This window comes from Anabas testudineus, chromosome 16 (genome assembly GCF_900324465.2).
Source record: "Anabas testudineus chromosome 16, fAnaTes1.2, whole genome shotgun sequence".
In the NCBI taxonomy this organism is placed as follows: domain Eukaryota; kingdom Metazoa; phylum Chordata; class Actinopteri; order Anabantiformes; family Anabantidae; genus Anabas; species Anabas testudineus.
The window spans coordinates 1,966,144-1,981,912 of NC_046625.1; the positions used below are offsets into that span (position 1 = coordinate 1,966,144).

Genomic DNA, 15,769 nt, shown 5'->3' on the forward strand with positions numbered 1-15,769 from the left:
GTTTAGATCACTGCATTAAAGTGAAGTTAAGTTACTTACTTGAGGTAATATTTGTGATAACTGCTGCAGTGGTTCGTATTGAAGCGAGATAGTCTCAGAGGTCGTACCTTCTTCAGAGAGATGGTAGAAGCCTGTTGATGCAGAGGGAGGCAGCTTCTTAAATACACTTCAGAACAATACAACTGATAATATCAGGTTTTTGTTCATGCCACGTATGAGACGTCTGTCACCCTCACAGATTTGAATACTTTATCTGACAGAGTATTAAAACTTATCAACTCTGTACATTTACATGTATTCAATTCAATTCAATTTTATTTGTATAGTTCTTTTTACAATTGACATTGTCACAAAGCAGCTTTACACAACCAAAGAACAGTACATGAACAGTGAATGTGTATGAATCATAATGGTCATATTGTCCCTGATGAGCAACCTGAGGGCGACGGTGGCAAGAAAAACTCCCTGGGAAGACAACAGGAAGAAACTTTGAGAGGAACCAGACTCAACAGGGAACCCGTCCAAGTTAATGTGGAGTCCAGTCAGTTTGCAGGCAGACTTGTTCCGGTGCTGAACTATCAAGCGTTGAGTCGAGACCTATGAGAAACAGCTTCCGACGTCTGCCGAGGCCAAGATCGACTTCGTGGTAGAGTGGAACCAAGCCCAGTTACCACACGCATCCCATAGGGGCCATACAGGAGATCCAAGTGGCGAGATCTCTGACCAGAAAAGGGTGGAACGACGTGTTGCTCAACAGAGAGACAGGAAGAGGGAAAGAGATAGAGGAGAGATAACAGTTAGGTATGATCACAGTCAGATAATGTATGAGGTGAATGTATTTAGTAAAGTTGAGTACTTTTATTTTGATGCACACTTAACAAACTGGTTAAGAAGGCCGGCTCTGTCCTGGGCTGCACCCTGGAGTCCATCGAGGAGGTGGTGGACAGGAGGATGTTGGTTAAACTAACATCCATCATGGATAACCCCTCCCACCCCCTGCACCAAACTGTAGAGGCTCTGACCAGCTCCTTCAGCACGAGACTGTTACACCCACAGTGCAAGAAGGAGCGCTACCGCAGGTCATTCCTCCCCACAGCCATCAAACTATACAACACAGTACTACACGGTGTATTTCATTTGTTGTTGTTGTTGTTGTTTCTGTCGTTTGTTTTTATACTAAGTGGTATTTACTGATCATATTATCGTTGTTTGTTTGGTAATTTTAAGATTTTTTTACTTGCAACTTTACTTAAAAATGTTTTACTTGATTTTACGTTTTTTTTTTTTGTTTTTTTTTTATTGTGTAGTTAATACTGATGCTGTCCACTGTCAACTGTTCTTCTATTCTTCTATACTGTTGTCCTATTTAATGTCACCTTGCTGCTGTAGACAAAAGAATCGTGGGATAAATAAAGTCTATCTTATCTTATCTTATCTTTGTCAAAGGGTATAGTTTTGGATCTAGCACATTTTTGTTACTTTTTCAAAAATTATTTTTCTTTTCATTATCACTCACTGCGAAAATTGTTTGACTTTGTGGCCTTTTTTAAAACTTTATGAAAACAAACCGCATTATTTCCACTAAAGATATATCCTGTAACATACTAATTTATTACGAAAACCCCTGGTCAACATGTTGGGTAGTGAGACGTTGGAACCCTGTGGAAGTCATTTCCCTATATACATTGAAGACCAGTGCATCTTCCATTTACATGTTTTAAACGTTGATGAAGGAATTATAATAAAAACAGAAAAGGCAAATACAGGCTTCTTTATAGATGGCAATAAAAAAATAAAGACAGTTACTTTGTGTTAACTGACAAAGAGTTTATTATAATACAACTATGGAAAAGTCTTTGTGTCAAACAGGAGCTGTATGCAAAACTGTCAAATCAAGAGTTACCTGCAATTGATAAACTGTTCAAATAAAGATGAAAACTCCTAACATGGACTACTCCAATACTTCAGTCACATTTTAGTCCAAACGTGACATGTGACTCTTGGACAGTCAAAGATATTAATATTGCTGTGAGAGTCTGAAAATAAAAGTCATGTTGTCTGTTTTCTTTCAAATTTACTAAGTTTTCCTTAAACACACAACTAAAACAAACAGTTCATTTTTTACACTGAGTCGTGGTTAAACTGTCCTCCACATGCACACGTGCACACATTTGGTTACACAGGGTCTGAATGATTGATTTTGTGCCCAGACCTTTAATTATTAATGGTTTGTTACCGTATACTTTGTATTAATATACTGTTAAAAAGTATTCAGAGAAGCACTGTTCTGTCAGCTACTCTAATGGGCTTCTGATTTGAATATCTCAGGTGACTGTGCAAGTGCTAGAGGCTGATAGTGTGGTGTGAAAGATGGCAGTTTGCTGTTGCAGGTGGCACTGGTGGTATCTGACATAGAGGCATCTCCCTCCAAGGAGCTGCCAAAGCCAGTGAGACCCTTTATCGATGCTGGACTAGCATCTAGCTGTCGTCGGTGTATTGTTGTCGTCACTGGTTGTTTTTGTTTACTGAATCCAAATTGTCAGAGCAGGCAGGTTATATGTCTGTAAGTAAGTAGAACTTACATAGATACCTACCTGGATCCTTTCCTCTGCTCACCTTCAGTTTCCTGTCTAGTGGGATCAAGTGCCAGCCACCAGACAGGAAGTCCAAGTCTTCTCTCTGGAAGGACAAACATTATCACCCTCTTCCATAGCATTCCACCTTGAACTCTGACCCCAGTCTATCTTCTGAGCCTTATTAAACATCTTTAAACTTATCCAGTTGTGTCAGTGCTAATCTTGAGTCTTCAATTTCACAGTTAATGTTTAGTTCACAGTGATCTACAGTCTACGTTCATCTGGATCAACCTGCAGGCTGCTCATTTCTTCTGCTACCTTCTAGGGGAATCTAAAGACTTATGTAAATGCAGTGATGGATGTGCCTGTAGATTATTGTGAGGATGTCTGCAATAACCGTTGTAATCTCTTCTTAATTGTCAATGCTCATTTAAACTGGAGTTGTAAAAAACAAGAGACTCATTATTACCACACTGTGAATCTGATCTGAAGTGACTCTGACTTGCTAATGAGCTGTTGGTGAGTTTGGGTGGTCAGTTCACTGACTTCTTATTAATAATGAAAAACTAAATGCTCAACAATATTCATTGGCTTCATTCAGCCCCTGTCTCCATGACGTGGTCCATTTTTCTTGGAAAATTCTACACTCTTTATCTACTTTTCTCTTTTTTGATAAGGCCATTTTTGCTAATGAGGGTGTAGCGGGCAGGAAGAGAACAGGGTGGAAACAACGTCATAACAAGCAGCAGATGGCGCAAAACAGTGCGCCCCTAGCGGATAATTCTTGAATTTCATTTAATTAAAAAAAATAACAGTAACAGAGGAGAAAAAAGCAACAAAGAAAAGAACTTCCAACTAAAGTTAAACTATTCTTCTTAACCACTGATTACCAGGTATTCTGAGAAATGTTTAAAACATCTTACATAACACCTTAATGTTGATCACAGACGGCACTCATGGGGTCTTTTTTTAGACTCTATTAGAATCATAAAATAAGTATTTTGAAGCAGTTACAGTGGGATGAAACATATTTATTTCATGGGTTAGGGTTAGGGCACAGTGTAATGGGTCAGTAGGGGATAAATTCTGTAAATTTTATCCGAGCCAGAGTCTAAACCATCGTCAGTTTGACACCCTTCTCAGCGACAGCAACATCACACACAGCCTGCCATACGAGAAGAAATCAGACAGTTCATGGAGAAAAAAGGAAAACCGGTGTCGGAATTACAATCCCAGGAATGGCTACAGGACCTTGCATGTTTGGTTGATATTACTGAACACTTGAACAGTCTGAACAAAATGTTGCAAGGCCGCAAAAAAGTTGTCACACAGTTTTCTGACAAAATACATGCATTTAAGTTGAAGCTGACTTTGTGGGAGACGCAACTGGCAAGTGTTCATTTCCCCTGAAACGTGAAACCATACAAAGACAAGATTGCAGGATTACTGTGGGAGTTTGAGAAACGATTTCAGGTATTTGGTGAACTTGAGTTTGAGTTTTTCGCTCACCTTTCACAGTTAAAGCTTCTGATCTGCCGGTCGACATCCAGCTAGAGATAATGGATTTGCAATGTGACGCAGATTTGAAGGGCAAATTTGCCTCCGTAGGTCTGGACACATTTTATCAGTATCTACTACCAGGGGACCATAAATTATCTAAGTATTACTCTAAATGAGTTTGACAGCCCTGTTTCAAATGATTCCTGGTTGAAGCACATGATGAAAGGTAAAACTGTGAAACTGTCTTATTAAATATGTCACTTCCTTTTTTTAGTTAACAGACTGTAACCTTCAAATCTTTGACCATTTACGACCCTTGTGTAATAAAGGGCCATAAACACGTCACATTGACTGTGGTGCAGTTGTCTTATTATAATCTTTAAAAACAGATTGTTCATATTAATATTAATGTTGAGCAGCTAAAAAATAAAAAAACCCCAAAGTTTGGAAAAAAATGTTTGCTTTGTCACTGGAATGTGAAATAATCTGTGGTGTGAAAGTGATAATAAAATAAAAACATTTGAAGATAGTCTCACAAATATTCACAAACACAAACAGTACATTTAGGAAACTCTCTCTCCGTGTTATTAATTCCTCTACCACACTAAATTATTAAGATAAGTTGAATGTGTCCACTTCGGGTTGAACATGTGTTAGATAAGCTTCCTACAAAGTCACGTCTCTGGTATCAAAGCACACGGTGACACCAACAAACTAACGGCCGGCTCTGTGCTGGGACTTCACTGGGACCTTAGAGCAGGACTTAGAGATCCTGAAGAACCAGAGTCTGCTCTGTCCCCTCCTGTGCACTGTGCTGCATGTCCAGTCCAGTCTGTTGTCTCACAGCGTGGAGACGGTGTCAGAGCCGCTTCTGTTCCTCCTAGTCCACAACTATCTCCTGGTTACACTTCAGGTCAGCTGATTGTTCCCACACCACACTTAGAAGGTAAAACCCTCCACGTCCTCCAGGGGGCGACACAGGACAAATGATAGGAGTCCACTTTACTACCTGATACATCCTGGAGCTTCTTCTACACCAAATTTTTTCTGTACTTTGTTCCTGAAAGTTTAATTCCACAAAAGTCCATGAAACATCTGGTTCACATCAGTTCGGTGTCAAATGTTCTTAGTTTAATGTTGATTTGGGAACAGAGGGTAAAAAGACATCAGTAGGTTTTAATGCCCTCGTTCATTTATTTAAAGCTAAAGGTACTTTAGGCTTCTATCTATTTATCTTTGGTAAATGAAACCGTATCCAGACTAATCTGTATATCTGACATGTAGCCGCTTTCTTCAAACTCTGAACTACACAAACAATAAACTGGTTTCTCTTTAGAACCTTTCTGTTGCTACAATGACCACAGTTACCAACAGAAACACTGATTAGAAACACTTCATGAGATAAGATATAAAATCTGTAGCTCCTGTTCCTGTTCATTGTTGTACAGTATTAAGTATTATTATTATTATGTTAACTGTACCTCAGCCACAGAATCCTGTTATGTGCACTCTTCGTGTACCATTTTACATTATTGCTGGAAGGAAGGTAATAATGAATTGTTTTGAATTGTAATAATAGACTCACACTCTTTGCTCTATTTATTAAAGATGTCATGTTACTCGATATGAGGAGAGACACAGCTGGACACTTTAGCCCTTTTTAGGTACACAGATCAGACAATCCATCTCAGTTTTAATTTCTAATAATTTGGCCTTCATGTTTTTTTTGGCGGCCCTGGCTTTGTCAATTTCTTGGAATTTTTTCTCAAACGATGTACCACTCTGTAAAGAAAGGATAAAAACAGTGACAACATTAAATAAGTTTCATAGTTGTTGTTAGATTTGTTTGAATGTTTTTTAGTTATTTGATCACAGCTTTTTTTTTTTTTTACTTCTTTTATCAGACTTTACAGGGAACATGACATGAGACCACTTACAGTCTAACTTCTGTCACAGTTTATAATTTATATAGTGAACATATTAAAACACTTCTCTCATGTTATTATTTATTATTATTTTATTATTATGGATCTGCTGTTCTCTAACGCCACATGTCTTCTAGATGAAATAGTTCAAACTAAGGTTTTTAAGTACATGTCATAAACAGGGCAGAGTTAAAATTCAGAAACAGAGGCTACAGAGGCTTTTCTTATGAAAACAACTTCCTGATTAATGTTTAGACAAAGTTTGCTAATAATACTTTTCTACTTCATACCTGCAGTGAATATCTTTCTCCATATCGGATGTAAGTAGCAACGTGTTCACAGTTGTTATTGATGGGATCATAAACTCCACATTTTCCTTTCTTTTCCTTGATTCTTTTTATTATTTCCTCTTTGGTTCCAGGTTTCATTACAGAGTCAAAGTAGTTGTCTTTGCTCTCAATGTTTTTTTTTGCTGCTGATTTGTGCTCATTTTCTAGTTTGTCAAAAATGCAGTCTGAAAGTTTGGGTGGATTGATTCCTGGGACCGGACCTGGCAGGAAAAGACAAACTAAACAAACTTAACAAGAAACATGTTAATGCAATTCATTTAAGACATGGAATAGAAACAGTGTCCCATCTATCTGTTAGATAAAGTCCTCCATGGCTTTAATAGGCTACATGACAGAAAGAGGGAGAGAGAGAAGAACATATTAACGTGTGGGGGGGTTTCCTGATGTAATGTAATAGATCAGTTATGAGAAGATCCACTCGACAGGTAGATTAGAAAAGGGGCTTCATAAATCAGGATCGGTAAGTAAGTCATGTAGTAAGCTATTCTGCAGCATCATTAGAAAACATAGTTAATCACAATGTAATATTAGATTTGAAATTGCTGCAGATTATTATTATTATTATTTATTATATTATTGAAGGTTATACAGTTCTCTGTTTTAACTTTTGTACCTGTGCGTTGAAAAATGTCCTGGCCTTTTTCTTTACCATCAATTTCTGTGTCGCCCACATAAATGGCAAAGTGTTTGTAGGTCTTATTAGGATCACAGGGACAGCTCCTCTCAAATGAAATGATATCTCCAAATTTATACTGTGAATGGAAACATATTTCAATGTTACATTAAGTACAATAAATACATCACAACACAGTGGTCAAATATGGCACAGTGTTGAATAATACAGTTATTTACAACATCAATGAATGAGGTATAGACAATAGTATGGAATTAGTTCTTTGAGGGGTCTCAGAAGTGTTTGGATGCTCATGAAGTGAAATAGGAAAACAGTATAGTGACTCTGACAATGAAAGAGTACAGTAAATTATAGAGTTGTGGAGTGAATTCACTTCAATTATTCAAACTCTGACAAGATTGAGTTTAGTCCTGATAGAACAAGACTTCATGTAATATTATATTTGACAGTGTTGTTTGAACTCAAGGGTGGTTCGATACCTGATTTCCTCCTTGCTACTGCCTGAGGTGTCCTTCTACTACCAAAACCCTGTGGTAGCACCGACATGTACCGTCTACCAGCTGGACAACCACAATTTCCCCAAGGGGATTATTAAAGTATTTATTATCATTATTAAATCTAAAAACATTATTTTGTTTTCTCAAACTGTCTCTGAGATTCTACAAATCAATGATTAATTTAATTACTTAGTTACTTCACTGCTGCAGAATAAGAAGCTGTGCAGCCAAGTACTTGTGATATCTTTTGTGGTAGCGTATAGTAATAATAATATATATAATAACCTAATAACTAGAAACAAATCAACTCACATTTTCAGTTTTACCCTCTATGAGAGCCAACTGGAGGATCACAGCAACCAACACCAAGTTCCTCATCTTTGCAACTACAATGATGAACAAACAGCGTGTGACACTTCATGTAAGAGATAATATGCTACAATCTGAGAGACACAATGATCCCATAAAAGTCCTTCACACTGTAACTTGAGGAAAACTAAACACAAGACATAACACTACCTTTGAAAAATAGAATAAATGTTGAGTAGAGTGACCAGTAGAAAGCAAATTCAAACACCTACTCCAAATATGAAGGCGATCCTGTTTATCTACTTCAGAAAATGAACACAGGAAGAAATGTAGAAACTCTAGACAGATAAAATAAAAACTAATGAGAGAGTTTAAATGAAAATAATTAATATTAACACTAAAGGCACAAAGTAAAAGAAAGTTAGTCCAACTGGATCTGTTACTGAGCAGAACTAACATCAAACCTGAAATATTATTTATAACACATTATAATAAAGTTCACATCTTTGGTCTGAGGACGATCTTTTGCTTACAAAACAGACTTTCACTCAAATGTATTATTTCATACAAAAACCAGTTACTACACACGTTTTCAGTTTAGATCACTGCATTAAAGTGAAGTTAAGTTACTTACTTGAGATAATATTTTTGATAGCCGCTGCAGTGGTTCGTATTGAAGCGAGATTGTTTCAGAGGTCGTACCTTCTTCAGAGAGATGGTAGAAGCCTGTTGATGCAGAGGGAGGCAGCTTCTTAAATACACTTCAGAACAATACAACTGATAATATCAGGTTTTTGTTCATGCCACGTATGAGACGTCTGTCACCCTCACAGATTTGAATACTTTATCTGACATTGACCGTGTAACACTTCTCATCTCTATACGCACACAGAAAGTCCTGTACATGCCTGTTATACAATAGACAGGGGCTGAATGAAGCCAATGAATATTATTGAGCATTTAGTTTTTCATTATTAATAAGAAGTCAGTGAACTGACCACCCAAACTCACCCACAGCTCATTAGCAAGTCAGAGTCACTTCAGATCAGATTCACAGTGTGGTAATAATGAGTCTCTTGTTTTTTATAACTCCAGTTCAAATGAACATTGACAATTAAGAAGAGATTACAACGGTTATTGCAGACATCCTCACAATAATCTACAGGCACATCCATCACTGCATTTACATAAGTCTTTAGATTCCCCTAGAAGGTAGCAGAAGAAATGAGCAGCCTGCAGGTTGATCCAGATGAACGTAGACTGTAGATCACTGTGAACTAAACATTAACTGTATTTTGCCACCTGCAACAGCAAACTAGGCCCTGAAGCTAGTGATGCAACAAGACCTTTCAACTGGACGAGGAAGCGATGTAGTTCCTCCAGCACTTGCACAGTCACCTGAGGTATTCAAATCAGAGGGTCATTTGAGTAGCTGATAGTACAGTGCTTCAATTAACATTGCAAGGTCATTTAACAGTTGAATATTGGGTTGTGGGGTTGATTGTGGAGCTATTTTACTATCATTAAAATTTTATTATCATTACATAACTTGCATTATTAAAGTGTAATAAATATTGAATTGAATATAAAAACAGATTTTTATTATTATATTAATTTAATTGCAGGTATTGATTAAACTGTTTTTAGGTTTTTTTTCATTGGTGCTCTTGTTGAATGTTACTGTATCATACAAAGAGGTGATTCTATTTTCTAATAAATGATCTTAAAAATCCGATTCTATATAAAGATCATCTCTTATTTTCAGACCATCACAGCAATATTAATATTTTTGATTGTCAAAGAGTCACATGTTACGTTTGGACTATAAGTACCTGAAGTATGTGAGCAGTCACCGTGTTTCCATGTTTGGAGTTTTCGTTTGAACACTAGAGGAACGGTTCCACTGAACTTTATCTGAGCAGTTTATCAATTCCAGGTAACTCTTGATTTGACTGTTTTGCATGCAGCTCCTGTTTGACACAGACCAAGACTTTTCAATAATTATATTATAACAAACTCTTTGTCAAGTTATTGTCTTTATTTTTTTACTAAAGAAGTCTGTATTTGCTTTCTCAGTTTTTATTAGAATTCCTTCATCAAACGTTAAAAACAGATGACATGTAAATGGAAGATGCACTGGTCTCCATTGTATATAAGGAAATGACTTCCACAGGGTTCCACCGTCTCACTACCCAACATTTCAGGTGCTTGACCCGGGGTCTTGTACAAGAAGAAGTTTATGTTTACTTTGAAATAGTACATTTTTACTTGAACAGATATAAAGCGACTGTAAACTGTATAAACCTTTATTTATATAGTATTTTTTAAAGAATTCTAAAGAATTATAATTCTAATAAACATAATTGAACATTTTTCATGAGATTTACCTACAGTGGAAATAAAAATAAAAGTTATTCTGTCCTGCATAATAACAGAAGAGCGTCCATCTATAAACCTCGGTCCAACAGAGGGGGAGTGGACCTGTACTGAGCTGCTGGATCCTTCTACAGCGTCTCCTCTGATAAAGTGATTCACCTTCAGACTTTCTAAACTGTATTTACTGAACCGGTCGATCCTGCTTTCAGAATTAGGACTGAATCCTTTAACTCTTCAGTTGCTCTGTGTTAGATGTAGTAACATTTTAGTTTCCTTTTTATCTCATTATTTTATATGGAGGGAAAACAGCACCGTCTACATTCAGAACCAATTATTTGATTAGAACTGTACAAAACATTTAAACTCAGCAGAGGATCATAGATCTATCACCTGATCATTTTACCTGTTTCCCCTAATTAGCCACTCTTAACTTTCCAGATTACTGTATCAGCCCTTTTCCTAATGTTCTCTGTCAGATCGGGGGTGAGAAAACAAAGAGGCTGCAATGGTGGTGGAAGTTGATCTGTATGTAGATGTGGTGGAGGGAGGGACGGTGAGGCCGCTCCTCCTGATGATGACGATGATGCTGATCGTCATCCAGCTGTACTCTCCTCAATACGGCCAGTCTGAGAAGGGAAGGTTAGTTGGAGAGACTAGAGCTGTAGGAAGGGCTGAGAAGAGTGCAGCTGGGGATAGAAGGAAACACTTGGATCGACTGAGGTGGTGTCAGTGGGGTTCATTCTATGCTGTTGTATTTCTGTGAGGAGGTTTCAGATGGTAATGATGAAACAGGGAGTGGGGCAGGATTAGAGTAGGAATCAGACTGATCTGGATCCTGACATGTTTCCCACACCTGAGTGGATCCACTGGACCGAGTGAAGAAGAAGAAGACAAGGAGTCGGAGGCTGGAGTGAAGGTCCAAGTGAGTGAGCTGGTCACTGCCAGGCCGGCTGATGGACTTTGTTTGTGAACTCTGATGTATTCGTGTGACACTGAGAATCACTTACATCATTACACACATCTGTTGTAGACATCTATCATTCAAATATACTCTGAATATGCACTTATCTCACGTACACACATGGTTTAGTCTGAGGGTAATTTGACATCAGACAATAGTTTAGTTGCAATATTACCTCAAGACAAGATAAATCATGTTGTCAGTCATTTAATCAGTGATGAGAAATGTCGGTGTGTTTAGTTTTGTGATGATCCTAATGTCTGTGATCTGTTCTGTCTTACAGTCAGGTTCACTGCATACAAAATTTTAATATACAAATTAAATTCTAAATTATTAAGATAAGTTGAATGTGTCCACTTCAGGTTGAACATGTGTTAGATAAGCTTCCTACAAAGTCACGTCTCTGGTATCAAAGCACACGGTGACACCAACAAACTAACGGCCGGCTCTGTGCTGGGACTTCACTGGGACCTTAGAGCAGGACTTAGGGATCCTGAAGAACCAGAGTCTGCTCTGTCCCCTCCTGTGCACTGTGCTGCATGTCCAGTCCAGTCTGTTGTCTCACAGCGTGGAGACGGTGTCAGAGCCGCTTCTGTTCCTCCTAGTCCACAACTATCTCCTGGTTACACTTCAGGTCAGCTGATTGTTCCCACACCACACTTAGAAGGTAAAACCCTCCATGTCCTCCAGGGGGCGACACAGGACAAATGATAGGAGTCCACTTTACTACCTGATACATCCTGGAGCTTCTTCTACACCAAACTTTTTCTGTACTTTGTTCCTGAAAGTTTAATTCCACAAAAGTCGACGAAACATCTGGTTCACATCAGTTCGGTGTCAAATGTTCTTAGTTTAATGTTGATTTGGGAACAGATGGTAAAAAGACATCAGTAGGTTCTAATGCCCTCGTTTATTGTAACCACCACAGTGTTTGCAGTCGTCCCCACATTGCTGCTCATTGTCTTCAAATTTCCATCCAGTCTGACCTCTTTTTTTTTTCCTCTTGCCCACACGACTAACACTCGGTTCTATACGTGTGTCAGGCTGTAAACAAAGCTGATGTATGTACAGAAAGCTGACAGCACTTTAGGTTTCTATCTATTTATCTTTGGTAAATGAAACCGTATCCAGACTAATCTGTATATCTGACATGTAGCCGCTTTCTTCAAACTCTGACCTACACAAACAATAAACTGGTTTCTCTTTAGAACCTTTCTGTTGCTACGATGACCACAGTTACCAACAGAAACACTGATTAGAAACACTTCATAAGACAAGATATAAAACATACAAATTTACATTTTCGGCAACTAAATGTACCTGTGAGGTGAAATGTGTTTTAGTGCCCAGGTCAGGGGTCACAGTATAAATGTACTATGTTGTTTCCATAGTGTTTGTCTAATTTTGACAACGAAAGCAAGGTAGTACAACAAAGTACGACAAAACACAAACGTCTTGCTGCTAAAATGTTTAAAGTTTAATTAAATTGTAATAATAGACTCACACTCTTTGCTCTTTATTTAATTCAATAAGACATCAAGTTACTGAATATGAGGAAAGACCAGAAGACACTTTAGCCCTTTTTATGTCTACAGATGAGACATTCCATCTCAGTTTTTATTTCTAATAATTTGGCCTTCATGTTTTTTTTGGCAGCCCTGGCTTTGTCAATTTCTTGGAATTTTTTCTCAAACGATGTCCCATTCTGTGAAGAAAGCATAAAAAACAGTGACAACATTAAATAAGTTTCATAGTTGTTGTTAGATTTGTTTGAATGTTTCTTAGTTATTTGATCACAGCTTTATTTTTTTTTACTTCTTTTATCAGACTTTACAGGGAACATGACATGAGACCACTTACAGCCTAACTTGTCACAGTTTATAATTTATATAGTGAACATATTAGCAAACACTTCTCTCATGTTATTATGGATCTGCTGTTCTCTAACGCCACATGTCTTCTAGATGAAATAGTTCAAACTAAGGTTTTTACATTTATGATACTTTTCTACTTCATACCTGCAGTGAAAATCTTTCTCCATATCGGATGTAAGTAGCAACGTGTTCACAGTTGTTATTGATGGGATTATAAACTCCGCATTTTCCTTTCTTTTCCTTGATTCTTTTTATTATTTCCTCTTTGGTACCAGGTTTCAATACAGAGTCAAAGTAGTTGTCTTTCCTCTCAATGTTTATTTTTGATCTTGATTTGTGCTCATCTTCTAGTTTTTCAAAAATGCAATCTGAAAATCTCGGTGGAAAGATTCCCGGGTGCAGACCTGGCAGGAAAAGACAAACTTAACAAACTTAACCAGAAACATGTTCATCCAATTCATTTAAGACATGGAATAGAAACAGTGTCCCATCTATCTGTTAGATAAAGTCCTCTATGGCTTTAATAGGCTACATGACACAGTTTCCTGATGTAATGTAATAGATCAGTTATGAGAAGATCCACTCGACAGGTAGATTAGAAAAGGGGCTTCATAAATCAGCATCAGACATACAGAGCTGAAGAGGAGCACTGACAAAACTCTGACATGATGTCTTTTAAACAAATGGACAAGTCACCTGTGCTGATCCTGGATCAGAAGGGTTTTCAGCTGGTGAGGTCGGACTACAGACTAACATGAATTATGAGCCTAAAAAGATTCTTGTTGGAGTCACAGCAGCAGGTTTTACTCTGCTGATGTTAGAAATAATACATAAATAATACATTTGGACTTTTACCCAAATGTATTATTTTATACAAACCCTCTAGTTTGACACAGGGTTAGAACTGTTTACTATCTGTCTACAGCGTCATTAGAAAACATAGTTGACCACAATGCTGCAGATTATTTTAAGGCTTATTTATTATATTATTGTAGGTTATACAGTTCTCTGTTTTAACTTTGTGTACCTGAGCGTTGAAATATGTCCTGGCCTGCTTTTTTACCATCAAGTTTTGTGTCGCCCACATAAATAGCAAAGTGTTTGTAGGTCATATCTGTACAGGGACAGCTCCTCTCAAATGAAATGATATCTCCAAATTCGTACTGTGAATGAAAACAATTTCAAAACATTTCAATGTTACATTAACTACAATGAATAAAATAAATCACAACTCACTGTCCAACCATAATTTCCCCAAGGGGATTATTAAAGTATTTAATTACTTAGTTACTTCACTGCTGCAGAATAAGAAGCTGTGCAGCCAAGTACTTGTGATATCTTTTGTGGTAGCGTATGGTAATAATAATATATATAATAACCTAATAACTAGAAACAAATCAACTCACATTTTCAGTTTTACCCTCTATGAGAGCCAACTGGAGGATCACAGCAACCAACACCAAGTTCCTCATCTTTGCAACTACAATGATGAACAAACAGCGTGTGACACTTCATGTAAGAGATAATATGCTACAATCTGAGAGACACAATGATCCCATAAAAGTCCTTCACACTGTAACTTGAGAAAAACTAAACAACAAAGACATGAAACCACCACACAAGACATAACACTACCTTTTAAAAATAGAATAAATGTTGAGTAGAGTGACCAGTAGAAAGCAAATTCAACCACCTACTCCAAATATGAAGGCGATCCTGTTTATCTACTTCAGAAAATGAACACAGGAAGAAATGTAGAAACTCTAGACAGGTAAAATAAAAACTAATGAGAGAGTTTAAATGAAAATAATTAATGTTAACACTAAAGGCACAAAGTAAAAGAAGGTTAGTCCAACTGGATCTGTTACTGAGCAGAACTAACATCAAACCTGAAATATTATTTATAACACATTATAATAAAGTTCACATCTTTGGTCTGAGGACGATCTTTTGCTTACAAAACAGACTTTCACTCAAATGTATTATTTCATACAAAAACCAGTTACTACACACGTTTTCAGTTTAGATCACTGCATTAAAGTGAAGTTAAGTTACTTACTTGAGGTAATATTTGTGATAACTGCTGCAGTGGTTCGTATTGAAACGGGATTGTCTCAGAGGTCGTACCTTCTTCAGAGAGATGGTAGAAGCCTGTTGATGCAGAGGGAGGCAGCTTCTTAAATACACTTCAGAACAATACAACTGATAATATCAGGTTTTTGTTCATGCATGAGACGTCTGTCATCCTCACAGATTTGAATACTTTATCTGACAGAGTATTAAAACTTATGAACTCTGTACATTTACATGTAGAGTACTTTTATTTTGATGAGCACACAGAAAGTCCTGTCCATGCCTGTTATACAATAGACAGGGGCTGAATGAAGCCAATGAATATTGTTGAGCATTTAGTTTTTCATTATTAATAAGAAGTCAGTGAACTGACCACCCAAACTCACCCACAGCTCATTAGCAAGTCAGAGTCACTTCAGATCAGATTCACAGTGTGACTCTTGTTTCTTATAACATGTCCAGTTATCCAGTTGAACATGACCTTTCAACTGGACGAGGAAGCGGTGGAGTTACATTCACTGTTCATGTACTGTTCTTTGGTTGTGTGAAGCTGCTTTGTGACAATGTCAATTGTAAAAGGCGCTCTACAAATAGAATTGAATTGAATTGAATTGAATTGAATTGAATTGAATTGAATTGAATTGAATTGGAGTGAGTGGAAACACCTTCCAGCTTGAGACTGTGCTTGTTCAAA

General features: G+C 37.3%; 2 protein-coding genes across 2 annotated transcripts; both read right to left on the reverse strand.

The window, feature by feature from the left end:
• Positions 1–5,678: 5,678 nt before the first annotated feature.
• On the reverse strand, positions 5,679–8,498 carry LOC113170390 (phospholipase A and acyltransferase 1-like). Its single transcript, XM_026372466.1, has 5 exons — positions 8,426–8,498; positions 7,795–7,868; positions 6,965–7,103; positions 6,292–6,551; positions 5,679–5,858 (listed from the first exon to the last, which is right to left on the reverse strand). Exons 2-5 carry the CDS (start codon positions 7,858–7,860, stop codon positions 5,727–5,729), a joined length of 597 nt encoding a protein of 198 aa, XP_026228251.1. The 5' UTR covers positions 7,861–7,868; positions 8,426–8,498; the 3' UTR covers positions 5,679–5,726.
• A 4,203-nt stretch (positions 8,499–12,701) lies between these two features.
• On the reverse strand, positions 12,702–15,093 carry LOC113168966 (phospholipase A and acyltransferase 4-like). The gene is made up of 5 exons (XM_026370062.1): positions 15,062–15,093; positions 14,409–14,482; positions 14,030–14,165; positions 13,147–13,406; positions 12,702–12,833 (listed from the first exon to the last, which is right to left on the reverse strand). Exons 2-5 carry the CDS (start codon positions 14,472–14,474, stop codon positions 12,702–12,704), a joined length of 594 nt encoding a protein of 197 aa, XP_026225847.1. The 5' UTR covers positions 14,475–14,482; positions 15,062–15,093.
• Between the last annotated feature and the right edge of the window lie 676 nt (positions 15,094–15,769).